This window comes from Sus scrofa, chromosome 4 (genome assembly GCF_054392235.1).
Source record: "Sus scrofa isolate SSC_HxYL_T2T_F1_AM1 chromosome 4, Sscrofa_HxYL_maternal_Yorkshire_Landrace_v2.0, whole genome shotgun sequence".
Lineage (NCBI taxonomy): Eukaryota > Metazoa > Chordata > Mammalia > Artiodactyla > Suidae > Sus > Sus scrofa.
In genome coordinates this window covers 15,366,457-15,386,711 of record NC_139386.1, presented here as the reverse complement: position 1 = coordinate 15,386,711, position 20,255 = coordinate 15,366,457, and the positions used below count along the sequence as shown (strand labels likewise).

General features: G+C 34.2%; 1 protein-coding gene across 4 annotated transcripts in view; it reads right to left on the bottom strand.

The window, feature by feature from the left end:
- Positions 1-20,255, bottom strand: part of TMEM65 (transmembrane protein 65) — a 47,508-nt gene that overhangs the window by 8,762 nt on the left and 18,491 nt on the right. For 2 of the 4 annotated variants that reach the window (XM_021088951.2, XM_021088952.2), the window contains 4 exons: positions 13,314-13,358; positions 9,571-9,638; positions 1,792-1,846; positions 622-664 (listed from right to left, as the gene is read on the bottom strand). In XM_021088951.2, the coding sequence (XP_020944610.1) occupies positions 622-664; positions 1,792-1,846; positions 9,571-9,638; positions 13,314-13,358 (211 nt within the window). Of the gene's footprint in view, positions 1-621; positions 665-1,791; positions 1,847-9,570; positions 9,639-13,313; positions 13,359-15,088; positions 15,182-20,255 lie in introns of all 4 variants that reach the window. The other 2 variants (XM_085021710.1, XR_014843371.1) reach the window with 2 other exon arrangements.

The following is a 20,255-nucleotide window of genomic DNA, read 5'->3' as shown; positions in this document are numbered from 1 at the left end:
TGGGTTCTTAATTTTAATCCTGTCTCACCCTTAGAAATGTTTATAAAACACATAAAAATGGAGTTCCCGTCATGGCTCAGTGGTTAACAAACCCGACTAGCATCCATGAGGACACGGGTTCAATCCCTGGCCTCGCTCAGTGGGTTAAGGATCTGAAGTTGCCATGAGCTGTGGTGTAGGTTGCAGGAGCGGCTTGGATCCTGCACTGCCGTGGCTCTGGCATAAGCCAGCAGCTACAGCTCCGATTCAACCCCTAGCCTGGGAACCTCCATATGCCACCAATGCTGCCCTAAAAGACAAAATAAATAAATAAATAAAACACATAAAAAAAAAAAAAACACTTCAGTAAGTGAAAAATCAACTCTGCTTACATTCTGGTACTTGTAGAAAAAAATCTGCACGTATCAGAATTGCTTGAGAAGATTGTTAAACACAAATGCAGGGCTCCATCCTCAGAGACACTAATTTTGCATGACTAATTCTGCAACCTAGTTGTCTACATTTGATGTACACCAAAGATTTAGTGCTACTGATTTAGAAATATTAAATTTTAAAATGTAGTTCTAAAACACAAACACAAAAATAGATGTGCCTTTTTCATGAATAAATAAATGGACCTACCCGAGACCTGCTAAATCTGACACAAGATTTCCCAAAGCTGCAGCTAAAAAAATGAAACATGGACACGATTATTACATAGAGTCTGAAAAATCATTATAATACATCAGCATGTAATCAATAAAGCACTGTTCTGGAAGAGTCATCACATTTCTAAACTACAACAACTACATTGAAAGTAACTCATTCGAGAAGCTCTGAATCTCAAGGTCTCAAAACAGAACACAATTTTTCTGAGTATTCTAACCTCCATCAAGTAGTAGGGTTTTTCTGATGTGGCAGTCAGTTTTTTGTTTTGGTTTCAATATTAAAACACCTGGGAGTTCCCGTTGTGACTCAGTGGTTAATGAATCTGACTAGGAACCATGGGGTTACAAGTTTGATCCCTTGCCTTGCTCAGTGGGTTAAGGATCCGGCGTTGCCGTGGCTCTGGTGTAGGCCAGAGGCTACAGCTCTGATTCAACCCCTAGCCTGGGAACCTCCATATGCCGCGGGAGCGGCCCTAGAAAAGGCAAAAAGACCAAAAAAACAAAACGAAACAAAAATTTAAAACACCTGTACAACATTTTGTAATTGTAAATTTCAGATAATATTTAAGGAAATATTTAAGGATACTTGAAAGTTAAGGAGTGAAGCTACATGTACAGCTCTGACATTCAAGAAAATCAAGCAGAAGAAATGTCTCTTTCGTTAACTCAACTACTTTATGTGTTCCATATAATAACAACACAGAATTAGCACCAAATTTCACCATCATGAAGAACCGGGTGGTATTTGGGAGGAAAGAAGGAGATAGAACCAAACTAGATTTTCAATCTTGTATTTCCATCCTTGACTTTTCTATCCAACTTGAAAATAAATAAGAGGAAAAGGGTAGGAAGGTTTCAGGGTAACACCAAACTAAGAGAAAAAGTTTAACACAGTGAATATAGTAGATTATTGTTACCCATTAACTAACATAAAGTACCTAAACATTCTCAGAAAAATATATGCTACATACATAAAATTAAAAATTAGAGGACTAGATTAAGGATATAAACCAAGAGCTCAATGAGTAAACTCAGTCAAATAAAGTATCCTCTTCTAAACCCAGCCTACTAATATGTTTTGTAAATATATAGACAAGGGAATAATTATAGACAATGGAGTAATAACATTATTATTATTAAATACCTGCCATAGTTGAAATTCCCAAAATAATTCCAATAGACAACTCAATATGGGTTCCCTGAAAAACAATTACAAAGAAATTACTCTTACAGATTAAAACCAAAGTGACTATAAAAGAACAGCAAAACATTAATAAAGGATAAAATAATCAGTTGTTAAAGCAAAATTATATGCATACAATATGCATAAATATATACATAAGCTATAGCAATTCACTTTATTAAATATGTGCATTCATGCAGAAATATCAATACTTTAAGAAAATTAGCTTTTCATAAAAATAAAAATAGCAACATAGTAACACAATTTATCATCAATAATCTTTAATTTATATTTTCCTACCACAGAAAGGTGCTTTAACATTCTTTAAATACAAAGATGATCAACTCACCTAAAGTTTAAATTCTAAATGATATAACTATATGATTGATATTTACCCTATAAACGATTTCTTACTATGGCATATGGAAGTTCCCGGGCTAGGGGTCAATTCAGAGCTACAGCTGCTGGCCTATGCCACAGCCACAGCAACACCAGATCCAAGCTGTGTCTGCGACCTACACCATAGCTCAGGGCAATGCCAAATCCTTACTCCACTGAGCAAGGACAGGGATTGAACCCTTATGGATAAGGCTGAACCACAATGGGAACTCCTCCTCTATAAAAGATTTAAAAGACAGACTAAACCAGTTTCCAGGGACCCAAAAGGTCACAGACTTCAAAAATTATCCTTATTACACTTAATTCTTTAATGATTAAGTAGTGAGACTATATGATTCATTTATAAACAATGACAACATTTAATACAACAGAGCTACAGCAAGAGCTCCACTGTATTTCCACTGAATTTATTTACTGAAAGAGTTCAAGACTTTTCTATGTCTACCTCATCTCTTTAAAAAAAAGAGGGGCTCGTATTTTTACTTCTACTTTAAAGAGAAGGAATTGAAGTGATTAAACTATCCAATGGGTTATTAGATATAATAAAGAAGAAATCCTAGAACCCATTGTGCTAATTCAATTCTAATCCTTACATAATGCTGCCATAAGTGGACTTAATTTTCAAAGCTCTCTTAAACACTGATGCTTGAAAATTTCTAAAAATTGTTTAAATATCAAAGATACTTGTAGAGCGAAAAAAAAAAAAAAGAATGTCCTATTTGGCATGTAGAAAAATTGCTTTACTCAATTATAAAATTAAAGAAAAGCTAAGTTTAATTTCCCCAATTTTCTTTCCCCAAGGGCTTTGGGCTCCACTCCTTTAAAATATAATTCTTCTAGAGTATGGACCAAATAGCCAGATGCATAAAAGTCTCTAGGCACTTAAAGTTAACACGGTTGTAGGGGTATCCAAAGAAACAGATTTCTGAAGAAGAAACCTTAAGAACAGGCACAAAGAGGTATCTATATATGGATGTAAAACCCTGGAGAAGAGAAGCACCTGACAGCTATGGTGAATAAAAAAATAAATTCAGCATCTTTAACCAAAATGAAATCATTAGAAATAACCCAAAAGGAAAAAAAAAAAAAAAAAAAAAAAAAAGAAAGAACCCAAAAGGAACCTGTTTGCCAAAATACGTATTTATAAAGCATTTAAGTGTTTAACCATTTGGTTAAATTTAAGAAACCTAAATGTCCTTCTATTAGCATGAAAAGCCCCATATAAAGTCAAATTTGGTTCAAAGGCAATGGACTATCCGCTCTTTTCCTTTTTTCCCATGTTTACATCAAATTTCATGTTAACAGGTGAGGCAGAAATTATGAATAAACTGAATACCAGTTGTCTTAAAGTTATACTTGGTTCATCACTTTAATACAATTAATCTATGCTAGAATTCTAATTAATTCTATCCTAATTAAATTATAAAAAAAAAATCCCCCAACCCCACTAAAATGTTATAAAAAGCAATACTAGTAATATAAAATATAGTTTAAAAACTATGAAATTAAAACTTAGAATGAAAAACAGCCAACAATAAGGGTTAACTCTACTACCAGAAATTATACAGGAATTTGCTTTTATGACTACAACTAGGGTAGCAGCCAAGAGAGTTCATCTAGAAGGAGAAACATCAAATGGTATGACAAAAAAAGGAATCAAATATCTTCTCAACTTACTATTTTCAAATAGTCATAGCTATTCTACAATGTTAGGAGGCAGTTTTTTTTTTCCTAAGATGAAAACTTAATTTTCTTAAGATAATAGTGTTTACTTATTTCCCTTTTCATAGATTCTATAGTTATTTAAGGACTCTAGTCTCAGAAGTCTATTAAAAGGCCTCTTTGGAAATGTTCACTGTTCTTAAATTATTTTGCAATTATAACAGGACAATATTTTTTGCCACATCTATTATTCCTAATCAGGTTTAAGCCAGTGGTTTAAATATTTACTTCAGTAATATATAAATAAAAAACGGGTGATAAGTCCCTGAAACAGGACTTCAATGTAAACCAGAAAAACAAATATTACTGAATTAAAGTCAACCATCTCAGGCCTGGAAAAACAGTCCTTTCTCAGCTACACTAATAATGAGACACAGGCCTGAGTAACACAAAACAGAAACAGTATTACAATAATTTGACTCTAGAATGTGGGTGTTCTGTTTGTTGTTTTGTTTTAGTGGTAGCTGTATTTAAACACAGATATCTATTACCTTAGATACCTATTTCAAAGAAATAGTAAGACCATACTGTGAAGATTTTAGTCAAGATCTAAGAAGTTCCCAGTTTCCCTGTTATCTCTTCAAAATCTCCCTGTACCCCTCCTTACACAAAATACATGATTTCAATACTTGCCTGTAGCAAGGACACTCTTTCGCCATTTTAATATCTAAGGTCTGCTCAAATGAGGTGAAAAAAAACCAAGTTGATTATTAAGACGACAGAATGGGGAGTACTAGCTGTCAATAAAGAAAATCTAAAATACTGAATTTATTTATTTTTAGATAGTATAAATTTATTCCTTTTTTGATATTCATGTTAACCAAATTTTTTATGATTTTTTCTATTATAGTTGGTTTACAGTGTTCCGTCGATTTTCTACTGTACAATAAAGTGACCCAGTCACACACACATGCGTGTGTGTACATGTGTGTGTATATATATATATATATATATATATATATACATAATGTTGTTTTTCTCACATTATCCTCCATCATGCTCCATCACAAGTAACTAGACGTAGTTCCCTGCGCTACGCAGCAGAAGCAGGATCTCATTGCTTATTCATTCCACATTCCAGAGGCAATAGTTTGCATCTATTAACCCTGGATTTCCAGTCCATCCCACTCCCTCCCCTCCACCTTGGCAACCATAAGTCTGTTCTCCAAGTCCATGAGTTTCTTTTCTGTTGAAAGGTTAATTTGTGCCATATGTTAGATTCCAGATATAAGTGATATCATGTGGTATTTGTCTTTCTCTTTCTGACTTACTTCACTTAGTATGAGAGTATCTAGATCCATCCATGTTGCTGCAAATAGCATTATTTTGTTCTTTTTTAAGGTTGAGTAGTATTCCATTGTGTATATGTACCACATCTTCTTAATCCATTCATCTGTCAATGGACATTAAGGTTGTTTCCATGTCTCGGCTATTGTGAACAGTGCTGCAATGAACATGGGGGTGCATGTGTCTTTTTCAGGGAGAGTTTTGTCAGGATATATGCCCAAGAGTGGGATTGCTGGGTCATGTGGTAGTTCTACATTTAGTTTTCTGTCGTACCTTCAGACTGTTTTCCATAGTGGTTGTACCAGCTTACATTCCCACCAACAATGTAGGACGGTTCCCTTTTCTCCACACCCTCTCCAGCATTTGTTATTTGTTGACTTATTAATGACGGCCATTCTGACTGGTGTAAGGTGGTATCTCATAGTAGTTTTGATTTGCATTTCTGTAATAATCAGTGATGTTGAGCATTTTTTCATGGGCTTGTTGGCCACCTGTATATCTTCTTTGGAGAAATGTCTATTCAGGTCTTTTGCCCATTTTTTAATTGGATTTTAGGTTTTGTTTTTTTTTTTTTTGCTGTTGAGTTGTATAAGTTGTTTGTATATTTTAGAGATTAAGCTCTTGTTGGTTGTGTCGTTTGAAACTATTTTCTCCCATTCTGTAGGCTGTCTTTTTAATTTTTTTATGGTTTCCTTTGCTGTGCAAAAACTTGTCAGTTTGATTAGGTCCCACTGGTTTATTTTTGCTGTTATTTCTGTTGCCTTGGGAGAGTGACCTAAGAAAACATTTGTAAGGTTGATGTCAGAGAATGTTTTGCCTATGTTCTCTTCTAGCAGTTTGATGGTGTCTTGTCTTATGTTTAAGTCTTTACATCATTTTGAGTTTATTTTTGTGCATGGTATGTAAAACATTGAATTTAAAACTGAAAGAAATGGAGTTCCTTTTGTGGCTCAGTGGTTAATGAACCCTATTAGGATCCATGAGGATGTGGGTTCAACCCCTGGCCTTACTCAGTGGGTAAAGGATCTAGCTTTGCCGTGAGCTGTGGTGTAGGTCACAGATGCAGCTTGGATCTGGCATTTCTGTGGCTGTGACATAGGCCGGCAGATGTAGCTCTAAATCGACCCCTCGCCTAGAAACTTCCATGTGCCGTGGGTGTGGCCATAAAATAGCAAAAAAAAAAAAAAAAAAAACCCAAAAAACAAAAAACTGAAAGAAATACTTGTTACATAGTAGAATTAATTCAGGTAATCTATTCAAGAACACATCAAGTCTTAAAACTACAGTTTATAAATTCATCAGAGGGGGTTTTTTGTTATAATTAGATTTTATTTATGTTAACTATTTAAATAATCTCAGAGTTTTAATAATTTCAAATAGGGTAGTATCATATGTTTGAATAAGTTTCTCATATTTACAGAGTATAAATTAGATAACTTGATTCTTATATACATATTACGAAAATGTCATAATCAGCCAAAAAACTAGCATCTTGAAATTATATTTCAGAGGCTCTTATAAGACTACTGTGCCAAAGAGTTATCACTTTCAAATTATGTGCACGCTACAGTATCTTCTGTGATTGTTTATGAAGCAAGATAACCTTCCTGCTGTGTGAACCCTGTGTTTCCTCAACCAGGTAACTGGCTAGACTTTCTGGATATCTGACCCCCATCAATCTAGACATAAGGTGAGGATATATATCAAAGAAAACCATTCTTTTTTTCCTCTTCTTCTTTAGAATGTTTTACATTCCTGGGAATGCTTATTCTTTTTTTATTATTAAAGTATAGTTGATTTATAATATTGTGCCAATTTCTTGTACAGCAAAGTGACTCAGTCATACATATACATACATTCTCTTTTAAACATTATTTTCCATCACGGTCTATCCCAGGAGATTGGATATAGTTCCAGTGCTGTATAGTAGTACCTTTTTGTTTACCCAGTCTAAATGTAATAATTTGCATCTACTAACCCAAACTCCCAGTCCATCCCACTTCCTCCCCTCTCCCCTTTGGCAACCACAAGTCTGTTCTCCATGTCTCTGAATCCATTTCTGTTTTGTAGATCAGTTAATTTGTACAATATTTTAGATTTCACATATAAGTGGTATCATATGGTATTTTTCTTTCTGACTTACTTCAGTTAGTATGAGACTCTCTAGTTGCATCCATGTTGCTGCAAATGGCATTATTTTGCTCTTTTTCATCGCTGAGTAGTATTCCATTGTGTGTATATATACCACCTCTTCTTAATCCATTCATCTGTGATAGACATTTAGGTTGTTTCCATGTCTTGGCTTTTTTTTTTTTTTTTTGCTATTTCTTTGGGCCGCTTCCGCGGCATATGGAGGTTCCCAGGCTAGGGGTCTAATCAGAGCTGTAGCCACCGGCCCACGCCAGAGCCACAGCAACGCAGGATCTGAGCCGCGTCTGCAACCTACACCACAGCTCACGGCAACGCCAGATCGTTAACCCACTGAGCAAGCGCAGGGACCGAACCCGCAACCTCCTGGTTCCTAGTCGGATTTGTTAACCACTGCGCCACGACGGGAACTCCTTGTCTTGGCTATTGTGAATAGTCCTGCAATGAACATAAGGGTGCAAGTATCTTTTTGAATGGATAGTTTTGTCCAGATATGCCCAGGAGTGGGACTGCTGGATCATACGGTAGTTTTATTTTTGGCTTTCTGAGAACTCTCCGTACTGTTTTCCATAGTGGTTGCACCAACTTACATTCCCACCAACAGTGAAGGAGGATTCCCTTTTCTCCACACCCTCTCCAGCATTTGTTACTTGTAGACTTTTTAATGATGGCCATTCTGACTGGTGTGAGGTGGTACCTCATTGTAGTTTTGATTTGCCTTTCTCTAATTAAATGATGTTGTGCATCTTTTCACGTGCCTACTGGCCATCCATATGTCTTTTTTGGAGAAATGTCTATTTAGGTCTTTTGCCCATTTTTCAATTGGGTTGTTTGCTTTTGTTGTTGTTGTTGTTGAGTTGTTCGTATATTTTAGGGATTAGGCCTTTGTTGGTTGCATCATTTGCAACTATTTTCTCCCATTCCACAGACTGTCTTTTCATTTTTTTAAAAATTAATTATTTTTTATGGTTTCCTTTGCTGTGCAAAAGTTTCTAAGTTTGATTAGGTCCCATTTGTTTATTTTTCTTTTTATTTCTATTGCCTTAGGAGACTGACCTAATAAAACATTTGTACAGTTTATGCCAGAGAATGTTTTGCCTATGTTTTCTTCTATGAGTTTTATGGTCACGTGTTTAAGTCTTTAAGCTAGTTTATATTTGTGCATGGTGTGAGGGTGTGTTCTAGTTAAAGAAAACCACTCTTGAATGAAAACCAATTTTAGATATTCTTCAAGCAAACTTTATAATCTCTATATATAAATTATTCTTTTATCTCTATTTTGAAGCCAAATATTCTATTTATATCTATCTATAGCACATGTGACCTCCAAAACACTGAAACAAAAAAACAAAAACAAACAATAACCAAAAAAAGCCTCTGGCATCTCTCAATTATATTTTCCTCACATTTAATAATTCTAAGATCATTCCTTTTTTGAGCATTCTCCTATACAACACCTAGAGTCTGATATTCTCTACAACATCTAGAATTTATAGAAAAGTTTGGGTCATTGAAAAGAAGTGGATAGAGCCCTGGGCAGTTTCATCATGACTAATATCTGACTTTATAATTTGGACCCAATATTGGTATGTAATGACAAAAGGTGTCACAGAACAGTAAGAAAAATAAATCAGCCATCCCCGAGACTAAACAATATTTTTAAGAAATCCTTAAAATGACATTAGCAAGGGAGCACTTTTTAACAGTACAATTGAACAAAGACTGAAGGGTTTCTTATTCACAGTATTCTGAATTGAAACTTAAAAGATCTTTGGGTTAAATGGATAGACTATATCAAAATGCCCTTCTAAACATTTTTGTTTGGGAAAACTGGACAAAAAACTAATTAACAACATACACATGATAAGAACTGCTGATAGATACAATTAAAGAACATCAGAAAATGTTACATATTTTTTTCTTTAATAAGTGTTGAAACTAGAATAGGATAATACGGAACCAATAAATATGTGCTTATTCTTGTCAATGCTTTACCAAAATCTTGATTTTTAATAGATATGATGCCTTAACATTGAGTTATAGTCTAACGTGAAATATAATTAAAAATAGCCCCATTCATTATGATTTTAATTAAAACTTTTTAGCTATAATATGTAAATTAGGAAAATTTAGACCACATTAATCTCTTTATTAATTCAAAATAGAAGGGTTGAAAGAACTTACTGCAACAATCATAATTGCATTATCCAAAAAGCCAAACCCTATGAAAGGTATCGCATTGTGGATGAATACTGAAAAACATCAAAAACAGAAAAATATATTTTAAGATTTCTGTAATTTTTAAAATGACAAAAACAGACCATATGATTAAAGTCTCATAAATGTGATTAAGTTTTGGAATTTGCTTTCTATTCCCCATAGCAAAAGATTCTGCTTCTGCTATATTTATATACTTGATAGAAGCTATAGTGGGGAAAAAAAACGCAATAAAAAACATATAACATGTAAAATTAATTGTGTTAGAGTTTTGTGTTTCTTAGTGGCAACACACATGCACATAGAAATTACATACAGTTAATGACAGCACAAATAAATAAATACATATTATGAATACCATGTTTTACTTATTAAATTACTACTAACATCAATCTTTCTCTCTTAGAACTAAAGACTGATATCATAAAATTGATCTCCATATTAGAAACAATAAAAAATGTTCTGAATCAAATTTCAGGGAAGCTATCTGATCATTTCTACTCACTAAAGCAGTTTTAAACAAAAGGTTAGAAAAATATGACTATCTCAGCTATGTTAGACATCTGTGTTCAAAGTCTTCTTTCTCCCCTCAACACATCGGTATCCCTGGCTGCTTTTGCAAACTATACAAATAATATTTGATTTAGATAAAAATGTAACTTCATTTCTTCCTATCAAAGGCACATGTTACCTCACCTATCTAGTACATACACTGTGAGAAAACAGAAGAGTAACTAGGAAGAACTAATACCTAAATTTTTAATATATTTAATTTTTCATATTTGCATCTTTAGCACAGAGCAGAAAGCCTAGCACATAGTAAATGTTCAATAAACATTAGCTAATTAAGTTGAGGACCACTAACCTAGAAAGGAAGAGAATTCCAGATTAAGAGAACTGAAGAATGATTGTGAAACAGACTAAAAGCTAGAGATAGTTAAGACTTTATTCTAATTAATCTATAAATTTGCCAAGGTATAGTCAACATCCATTCAACTGAGGACACTTTCTAGATAATCCAAAGTTCTGAGTTTTATACCACATTAAAAAAATGGTCCCTTAAAGCAGGTAAAGATTATATATGTGTTCAGTGACTTTAGAGTCTTTTTTACTTTAATGCAATTAAATCGACAGAAAGTATAATTAAAATATAATCTAGAAGTTATGAAAACTTGATATTACTACACTGAATTCTGCACCAGTCAGGGAAACCTAATAAGCAGTAAAACAAAAAATATTTCCTACCCTCAAGCAGTACTGAAGACTAAGATCAAGGGAAAACAGTATATATCCTAGGTCATCTCAGAGTTCCTGTTATCACATAAGAATGACCCAGGTAAAAAGCATTATCTTTTTAACTATAAAGTATATTGTTTTAAAAGCTATTAAAGATGATAAAAGTCAGGAGTTCCCATCATGGCTCAATGGTTAACGAATCCAACTAGGAACCATGAGGTTGCTGGTTCAATCCCTGGCCTTGCTCAGCGGGTTAAGGATCCGGCGTTGCCGTGAGCTGTGGTGTAGGTCACAGACACAGCTCGAATCCCGAGTTGCTGTGGCTCTGGCAAAGGCCAGCGGCTACAGCTCTGATTAGACTCCTAGCCTGGGAACCTCCACATGCTGTGGGTGAGGCCTTAGAAAATGCAGAAAAAAAACAAAAAAAAAACAAAGGGCACATTAATGAAATGGGATTTTTTAAAGAGTCTAATCTTAATTCTTTGACTTTTCGCCTAGATCTAGCTGCTTAATGACCATTCAAAATTTTATAATAATCCACTTCTAAAACAACACATACAGAATTTCAAAAACATAATGCAAATGTGACAGGTCAAAAGAATATAATGAAATTTTTTAAATTCACTAAATGAAAACATTGGCAGTGAAAAGAAAGGTACCTAAATATATATCTGGAGAGAAGACTCCCCGAACGTCTTCTCATTCACTTTTGAAATGTAACTATGGAAAAATAACTAAGAAACTTTTGGGATTACTAAACATTTTGGGGTTTCTTTGATAGCATCTCTAAAACTGGCTAGTTAAAAATACCTTAAAATTAGGTGTCTGGGTTATTAAACCAAGTTTAAGATTAGGCTAACTGCTATCTTAAACTTACAAACAAAACAAACAAAAAAAACCCCACTCGGTTGGTAAAGCCAAGGCATGCTGCTAGATTGCTATAATAACCTGGAACTATAAAATACATCACATTTTGATGTTCAGACCTAAATAAATGTGTCCCATAAATAAAAATTTATTTTCAACCCGAAGCAGAAATATAAATTTCAAAAAGTTAAACAAACATTTACTGAACACTCCACTGGGCACATGAGAAACAAAGACACTTGGCTATCAGCCCTCAAGAAGTTTGGGTATGATAACATAACCATAGAGTTAATTTTAATACGGCCCCCTGAAATGACAATAGCATTACAGAGTTCTATGGATACAGATTGTATGAATCCAGGCTAGAAGAATCCAGAAAGATTACCAGGGGAAGAAAAGTCTTAAAGAATTCTTTAAAATCTTTTGTTACCTAGGAAAAGTTACTTTAAAAAAAAAAATTTTTGGCTGCACCCATAGTACATGGAAGTTCCTGGGCCAAGAATCCAACCCTCGCCACGCCACAGCCGTGACACAAGTTGCTGCAGTGACAACGCTAGATCCTTAACCACCACACCACAAGAGAATTCCAAAAGCTACTTTTTTTTTTTTTTTAGGGCTGCACTTGCTGCATATGGAGGTTCTCAGGCTAGGGGTCCAATCGGAGCTGTAGCTGCCGGCCTATGCCAGAGCCACAGCAATGCGATACGTCTGCAACCTACACACCATAGCTCAGGGCAACACCGGCTCCCTAACCCACTGAGTAAGGCCAGGGATCAAACTGGCCTCATGGTTCCTAGTCAGATTTGTTTCACTGCACCACAACGGGAACTCCAAGTTACCTATTTTTAATATAAATCATATTCTACCTCTGAGAGGAAAAAGAACTATTAAAAAGAACTGGCTATTAAATTTTAATTATATAAATTTGCTCCTAAGTATGTAATGATATCCTACCAATTTGTGATTTCTTCAGTTTTCTTTGGGAAATATTATTCTATAATTCAGTAATTATTAATAAATCATATCTAATATTTACCTTTAACTTACAACCTATTCAAATTCACTGTACTATTCTCTGCTTCCATTGTCTCCCAAACTGTTTCACATTACTTTGGTGTTAGCCATAGACTATTTACTCCAATGATAGAATAAAGAAAGCACACCAGCAGCAGTGTAAGGTTCTCCTTCCTGGTGGTTTAAGATAAACTTTACTTTCTTCATTATTACAAACAGCAAAATAGAGTACTTTCTCCACCAAAGAAAATAGCCTAGAAATTCTAGTTCTGAAATTATCCAATCAAAAGCCAAACTAAGTAAACATATCCTTTTTCCTAGGAATTAAGAAAACCCCTACTATAATTCTACCTCAAGATGGTAACAATATTTAAACAATAATAGATATGGTTAATAATCTTAGAAGTTCCATAATATTGTAATATGTCTCAAAACAAATTTATAAACTTTTTGCTTCAGCGTAATAGGATAATCTACTCTATCTAGAACAATTTAATTTACTAAATAACTCTTCTGTACTATTAATGAATGACATGGTTATTTCAAGCTCGAAAAACAGATGCAAAGGTATTTAACAATTATAGAACCATTACCATATCTCAGCTGTCCTGGGGTGGGTGGTAGAGCTTCCAATTTTTCTGAAGGGGAAAGAAAGGGTATGGGTCAAGAATTAGTTACTATAGCATGATTTCTTTTTTATTACAATGAAGAAAATACCAGCAGATTTACAAAGTGAGAGAATATCAGAGTTTATTCATTAATTATCTTTAGGTTAATGGACCAAAGTTATCCATACAGGAATTATTTCTTGTCATAGATCACAAGGCTAGAAAAAAACAAAACTGAGCTTTAGTTATAGGCTGACCATATATCCTATAGTCCTGGGTAAATCACTTGCTTAAAGTCCTTGCATCTATGTGAGATTGTTTATATCAATTACAGTTAAAAAAAAAAAGAAAGAAAGTTCAGAAATATAGCTACCCTTCTTTAAAATGGCAATTCTAGACAACTTAAGAAATATATACACAAACATTGATAGTAGACAAAAAGAATATTCAAATAGACCTAGCTGTCCTTTAAAAATAGGAAAATAATACTTTAAAGCAATGTATTACAGCAGTAACTTCACCAGATTGTATTATATTCCTTAATTAATATTCTCTGATAATACACTGAATATTGAGTTTTGAAACCCATACTACCGGATAATATATTCTATACAATAAAATGAACCCAAAGAGTAGGGTGTCATTATTTATGATATATATCATAATAAACAGTTTTCCCAGATGTGCACACATATATATATATTTTCCCAGGTATGTTTGTGAGTATGTATCAAAGTAAGTATATTTAAGTGCTATCATTAAATCCAAAAATTAACAATTATTACACCTAAGAAGCCACCAACCTAATCTCATAACAACAACCATCTCACTATTTGCATAAGTAAAAAAGTAAGCCATGGTAAAATGGCAGAGAATTCTACCTTTCTTATTCTCATCCAACCTAAGAGAATTAATTGATAACCTATAGAGAAGAACCCATACCATCGATTGTTCTGCTCTAAAGACCTAATACGACAAAATCACATTACAAGGAAACACATTACAAACCAGATACATATTTTCTAAAATACTTATTTATAATTCAGGACAATATAAGAACTTAAGAATTTAGTTTTAAAAAGTAAAAAGCAGGGAGCTCCCGTTGTGGCTCAGTGGTAATGAATCTGACTAGTATTCATGAGGATACAGGTTCGAGCCCTGGCCTCATTCAGTGGGTTAAGGATCTGCCATTGCCATGAGCTGGGGTGTAGGTTACAGACACAGCTAGGATCCAGTGTTGCTGTGGTTAGGCCAGCAGCTGCAGCTCTGATTCAACCCCTAGTCTGGGAGCTTCCATGTGCCATGGGCGCAGCCCTAAAAAGACAAAAAACAAATACATAAAAAGCAAATCACCATTAATAAGCTATATGAGAAAGAGTATGATTCATATTTATAAGTATTATTTTACTAAAAAAGCATACCATATAATTTCTTATTGTAAAGCCATTAGAAATATGCTAATTTCTTAAAGCCATAAGAAATATGCTAAAACCCAGAATTCAGTCAATTATCATATTATTCAGAAAGTTCTAAGAATGTAAGTTTAAGGTTTTTCAGAAGAATTAAGAAATGAAGATATTCTAAAACTTTGCAGAAATTTAATCTGCTTAGAATATATTCTCCATTCTTTGACTAGCACTAGTCAAAATCTACTTTGAAAGCATGCAAATAGGTTTCCAAATGTTTAACAAGGAATATAAGATACCACTGTACTCCACAGAGTTTCCAGGTGAAGTAAACATGCAAACGTAGTTACATACCAGAACTATTGGCTAGTTGCATTACTCTCACCATCACTACAGTTCTGACACTGTGAGAAGTCCTTATCAGTTGACTGGAACATCTTGAAATACCTAAAAAATTCAACAAGCAGGACCTTCCCAATATAATGAGAATATAGAGAGTCCTTGCTTTTACTTCTTCAAATTCCTACGTATGGAGCAAAATATTTAAAATATTTTACAGCTCCTACTATGAAAGGGTAAGGGCTAGATTAAGTGTAAAATGCGTAGCAGTTAAGAGGAAAAAAATCAAATACTGTAACCAATATTTCTAATCTTTCCAATTACATATAATGATTTTTAAAAAAAAGTAATGAAAAAATAACATTTTAGAGAGAGAGAGAAAGAAAGAAATATAGAGTGAAGGAGATTAAGCAAGGAGAAAAACCACAGACACCGTGATTAAAGTTAAATCAATGCACAGATTTTTGCCTCCTGCTTCATAAAGAACGTAAAGAGTAACAAGAGGAAATATGAAAGGAACATTTCCTAGAAAGTGGAAATTTTATTGGAAAGTATCCATCAAAAATTGTAAACCATAAATTGATCATTTTGAGGAGTTTAACACTATAAATTCTTCTTTACTAAATTAACTGAAAGAAAAAATCTACATTATCAGAAGCAAAAAAACATATGATGTATAACATAAAACAAAACTTAATCTCGGGGAGTTCCCTGATGCCTAAGCATTTTCACTCCTGTGGCCTGGGGTACTGCTGTGGCGTGGGTTCGATCCCTGGCCTGGGAACTTTCATATGCCATGGACAAGGCCAAAAAATAAAATAAAATAATAAAAAAATAAAAACTCAATCTTGCATGGACTTGGAGAACAGATGTGTGGTTGCCAAAGGGGAAGGAATAGGATGGACTGGGAATTTAGGGTTAGTAGATGCAAACCATTGCATTTGGAGTGGATAAGCAATGAGATCCTGCTGTATAGCACAAGGAACTATATCTAATCACTTGTGATAGAACATGATGGAGCATAATGTGAGAAAAAGAATGTGTTCATGTGTGTGTGTGTATATATATATATATTTATGACTGGGTCACTTTGCTCTACATCAGAAATTGACAGAACACTGTAAATCAACTATAATAGAAAAAATAAAAATCTTAAAAAAAACCCTCAATCTTGGAATTAAGCCCAAGGTTTCAGATTATACCAGTTTTTAAATGTCATGGTTGCTAATAAAACTTCCCTGAAAATAGTCATAATAAATTCCAAAGCTGTATTTCCCTACATATACATATCTAAACTTTAAAATTTTTCTTCTGACATACTGTAAATTATCTATACATACATGGAAATGTATTCTAATCTAATGTTTTATTAAGCAGAATTTGGAATTAGAAAATCCAGTTCTTTCAATTACTCTGTGTGAATGTACTACATGCATAATAATTTATCTCTTTTTTCTAACTATTTCAAAATAAGATGACTATTAAGATTATACAGCAACACACCAGCTTTCCAAACATTTTTAGCTTACAAAAATCCTGGTTCCACTTCCAATACTGGCTGAATAACTTTCTATCAGACCAATCTTCCTGCACAGAACAACTATAAACTATAAATAAGTAACTATTTGAAAGCACTGGAAAACTAAGAAATTCTAGACAGAAATCAACAGAAGAAGGAACAGAGCTAAGTGAATTATCCATTTAATGCAGCTTTTGGCCTAATCTACAACATGGAGGGCAACTAAAACTCTAATAACAAACCTTCAGTTTTTCTGGCCTAAAGCAGGTGGACAGACTGCAAGGTAACCAAAGCCACTGAGAGGGGAATCCTGGAAAGAAAAGAGTCAGAAAGGAGGAGCTCTAAATTCTGCGTATATATTCAGTTCAAATATATGGCTGACTTGTGAGCCACCCTTAAACAGGGAAAACCCCAAAAAGCCCAGCTAAAGGTAAAGTAACTGAAAGATTTGAGCTTCAGTCTAAGAGATAAAGTTTGCAATTTGAGCCTAATCATTAATTCCATTCTAAAACAAATAAACAAAACCCAGTATTTTTCAGAAAAATGAAAGCAAATCCAGAGCCTCTGCAACATCATAATCACAGCAATGACTAGGATACTAGTAATCTAAAATTACTTCATAAAGAGACAAGAAAGCATGACCCATCTGCAGGAGAAAAAACAATAGACAGAAATCAATTAAAAAATGACTCAAGTATGTATATATATGTATAACTGACCGGAAACTAACACAACATTGTAATATTAACTATACTCCAATTTTTTTTTTTGTAAAGTGACTCAAATGTTAGAAATAGCAGACAAAGAATTTAAAGTAGTAATTAAAATTAGATTCAAAGACTTTGCTCAAATAGAAACGATAAAAAAAAAAAAACCAACAAGGTGAAGTTCAAGAACTGAAAAATATAATATCTGAAATTTTAAGTTAACTAGAGAGGCTTAAAAACAGAATGAGGGTGATAGAAGAAACAGCTAATGAACATAATGATAAATCAGTAAAGCTACCCAACCTGAAAAATAGAGAATAAAAGGATTGAAAAAAAATAATAAACCAGAGTCTTAGGGATCTGTGGCTAAATATCAAAATGCTAATATATGTTACATAAATGGAGTTCCAGAAGGTGAGGAAAAAGAAAAGGACCAAAATTTTTTAAAATAAATAATAGTAAAAACTTACCCCAATTTGGGGGGAGACAAAAGTTTCAAGAAGTTTGGTGAACCCCTTGCAACCTACACCTCAGCTGCAGCAATACCAGATCCTTTAACCACTGCACTTGCTGAGAAGGAACCCACACCTCTGAAAGGACCAGAAGCACTGCAGTTGGATACTTAACCCACTGCACCACAGCAGGAACTCCTTGGTACATTTTTTTTTTAATGTTACACTTTACTAAAAATATCCTCACATTTTCAGAAGGCAGGTAAAATGTCATTAAAACAAAATTCTTGAAAGAAATTTCCAAGCCCAATTTGCCAAGTAATTTTAACTGGCAATAGATTCCAATACAACAAAGCAGTAGATCCGAAGAGCTTACTATAAAATTTAATTAATCTTTATATCCCTCCTTAATTATATTTCCTCTTAAAAATAACTTAAAAAAAAAAAAATCTTCAGTCCCCGAAGGTCTCTTGTGGTGCAGCAGCAGCATCGCTGCAGCGGTTTGAGTGGCTGCTGTGGTGCGGCTTCAATCCCTGAATCAGGAACTTCAATATGCCATGGGAACAGCCACAAAAAAAACAAAAACAAAAACAAAAACAAAAAACAAAAAACCTCAGTCCCATATTAACATGTTTCTAAAATATCTTTTAAGAAAAGTTATGCCAGGGAGTTCCCGTCATGGCTCAGTGGTTAATGAATCCGACTAGGAACCATGAGGTTGTGGGTTAGATCCCTGCCCTCGTTCAGTGGGTTAAGGATCTGGTGTTGCCGTGAGCTGTGGTGTAGGTCGCAGACACAGCTCAGATCCCACGTTGCTGTGACTCTGGCATAGGCAGGAGGCCACAGCTCCAATTAGACCCCTAGCCTGGGAACCTCCATATGCTGTGGGAGTGGCCATAGAAAAGACAAAAAAAAAAAAGAAAAGAAAAGTTATGCCTATTGCATTTCTTTTTTAAATAAGTTAACTAAGAAATACGTCTTAAATTAAAAATCAAAATACTTTGGTATAAGAAAGTAAGTGGAACACCTATAGTTTCTATAGTTTAGTCTCCATTATAAAACAAAACGTGTTTACAATGGTGGTGCTGGAAAACAAAACTACATCCCTTGGCATGTAAAGTTTCATTATATTATTTAATAAAAACTATAATTTGTCAGTTTTATTGTGAAAACTTCCATTAAATACAACTATATTGTATAAGGTATAAATCCAAACTTGAACCAAAAACCTGAAGAACACAAAGAAAGGTCTTGCAGCAATATGGATACAATGAGAGATACATATTAAGTGAAGTAAATGAGAAAGACAAAGACATATGATACCATATGATATCACCTATATGTGGAATCTAAAATATGGCATACATGAACCTATCTACAAAACAGAAACAGATTAACAGAGAGAGAACAGACTTGTGGTTGCCAAGGGAGAGAGGGGAGGGAGAAGAATGGACTGGGAGTCTGGATTTAGTAGATGCAAACTATTAAATTTATGGATAAACAAAAAGGTCCTACTGTATAGCAGAAGGAACTATATCCAGTCTCCTGGGATAGACAGAGATGGAAAACAGTATTAAAGAATTGAATGTAAAAACAAGAAGAAAAAAAAGAGAAGTCTTGTTTTCTGTCACACTTTCATGGCAATGGTAATTCAAAATGTAATAACTTATTTCACCATGTTACCATGCACATAAACATAAATATAGGATCACAAATCAAATAGAAAATTCAGAATAATTTATAATAGATAGTAAGAAAAGTACGAAAGCAACACCACCCTGAGATGACATAAACAGTTTAAAGCACACACTATTCCTTTAATTACAAATAATTCAATACTCTTTTAGTGTCCAATTACCCAGTTTCTAATCTTTGTTCCAGGCCCCACCCCAGCATCTTCCCCAAGAAACTATAGGAAGTAGCCTTGACAACATAAATAACAATTTGGCCTAAAGAGCGATTTATGAAAACAACAGAAATGAAAACTATTATCTTTAAGCAACAGTTAGGGACCAGAAGTTTCAGTTACTTGTATTTCTAAACATATGAACAACTGCTTAGACTTTTAACAGAACCAAAAGTTCCAATGGGTAAGGTTAAATTTACAATAAATATATAACACAAAGAATACAAACTTAAAAGGCAAACCATGCTGAATGTAAAATAATTTAAGCAAAGTAAATCATATTAAATGCCAAAAAAACAAACACGCACCAAAAAAGGGCTTATGAGGAGTTCCCGTGGTGGCTCAATGGTAACGAACTGGACTAGTATCCAAGGCCAGTTTGATCCCTCGCTTTGCTCAGTAGGTTAAGGACCCAGTATTGCTGTGAGCTGTGGTGTAGGTGGCAGACCTGGCTCAGATCCTCGGTTGCTGTGGCTGTGGCATAGGCTGGCAGCTGCAGCTCCAATTCCAGTCCTAGCCTGGGAACTTCCCTATGCCTTGGATGTGGCCCTTTAAAAAAAAGGGGGGGGGGGAGCTTATGAAGCTACAAACCAATATA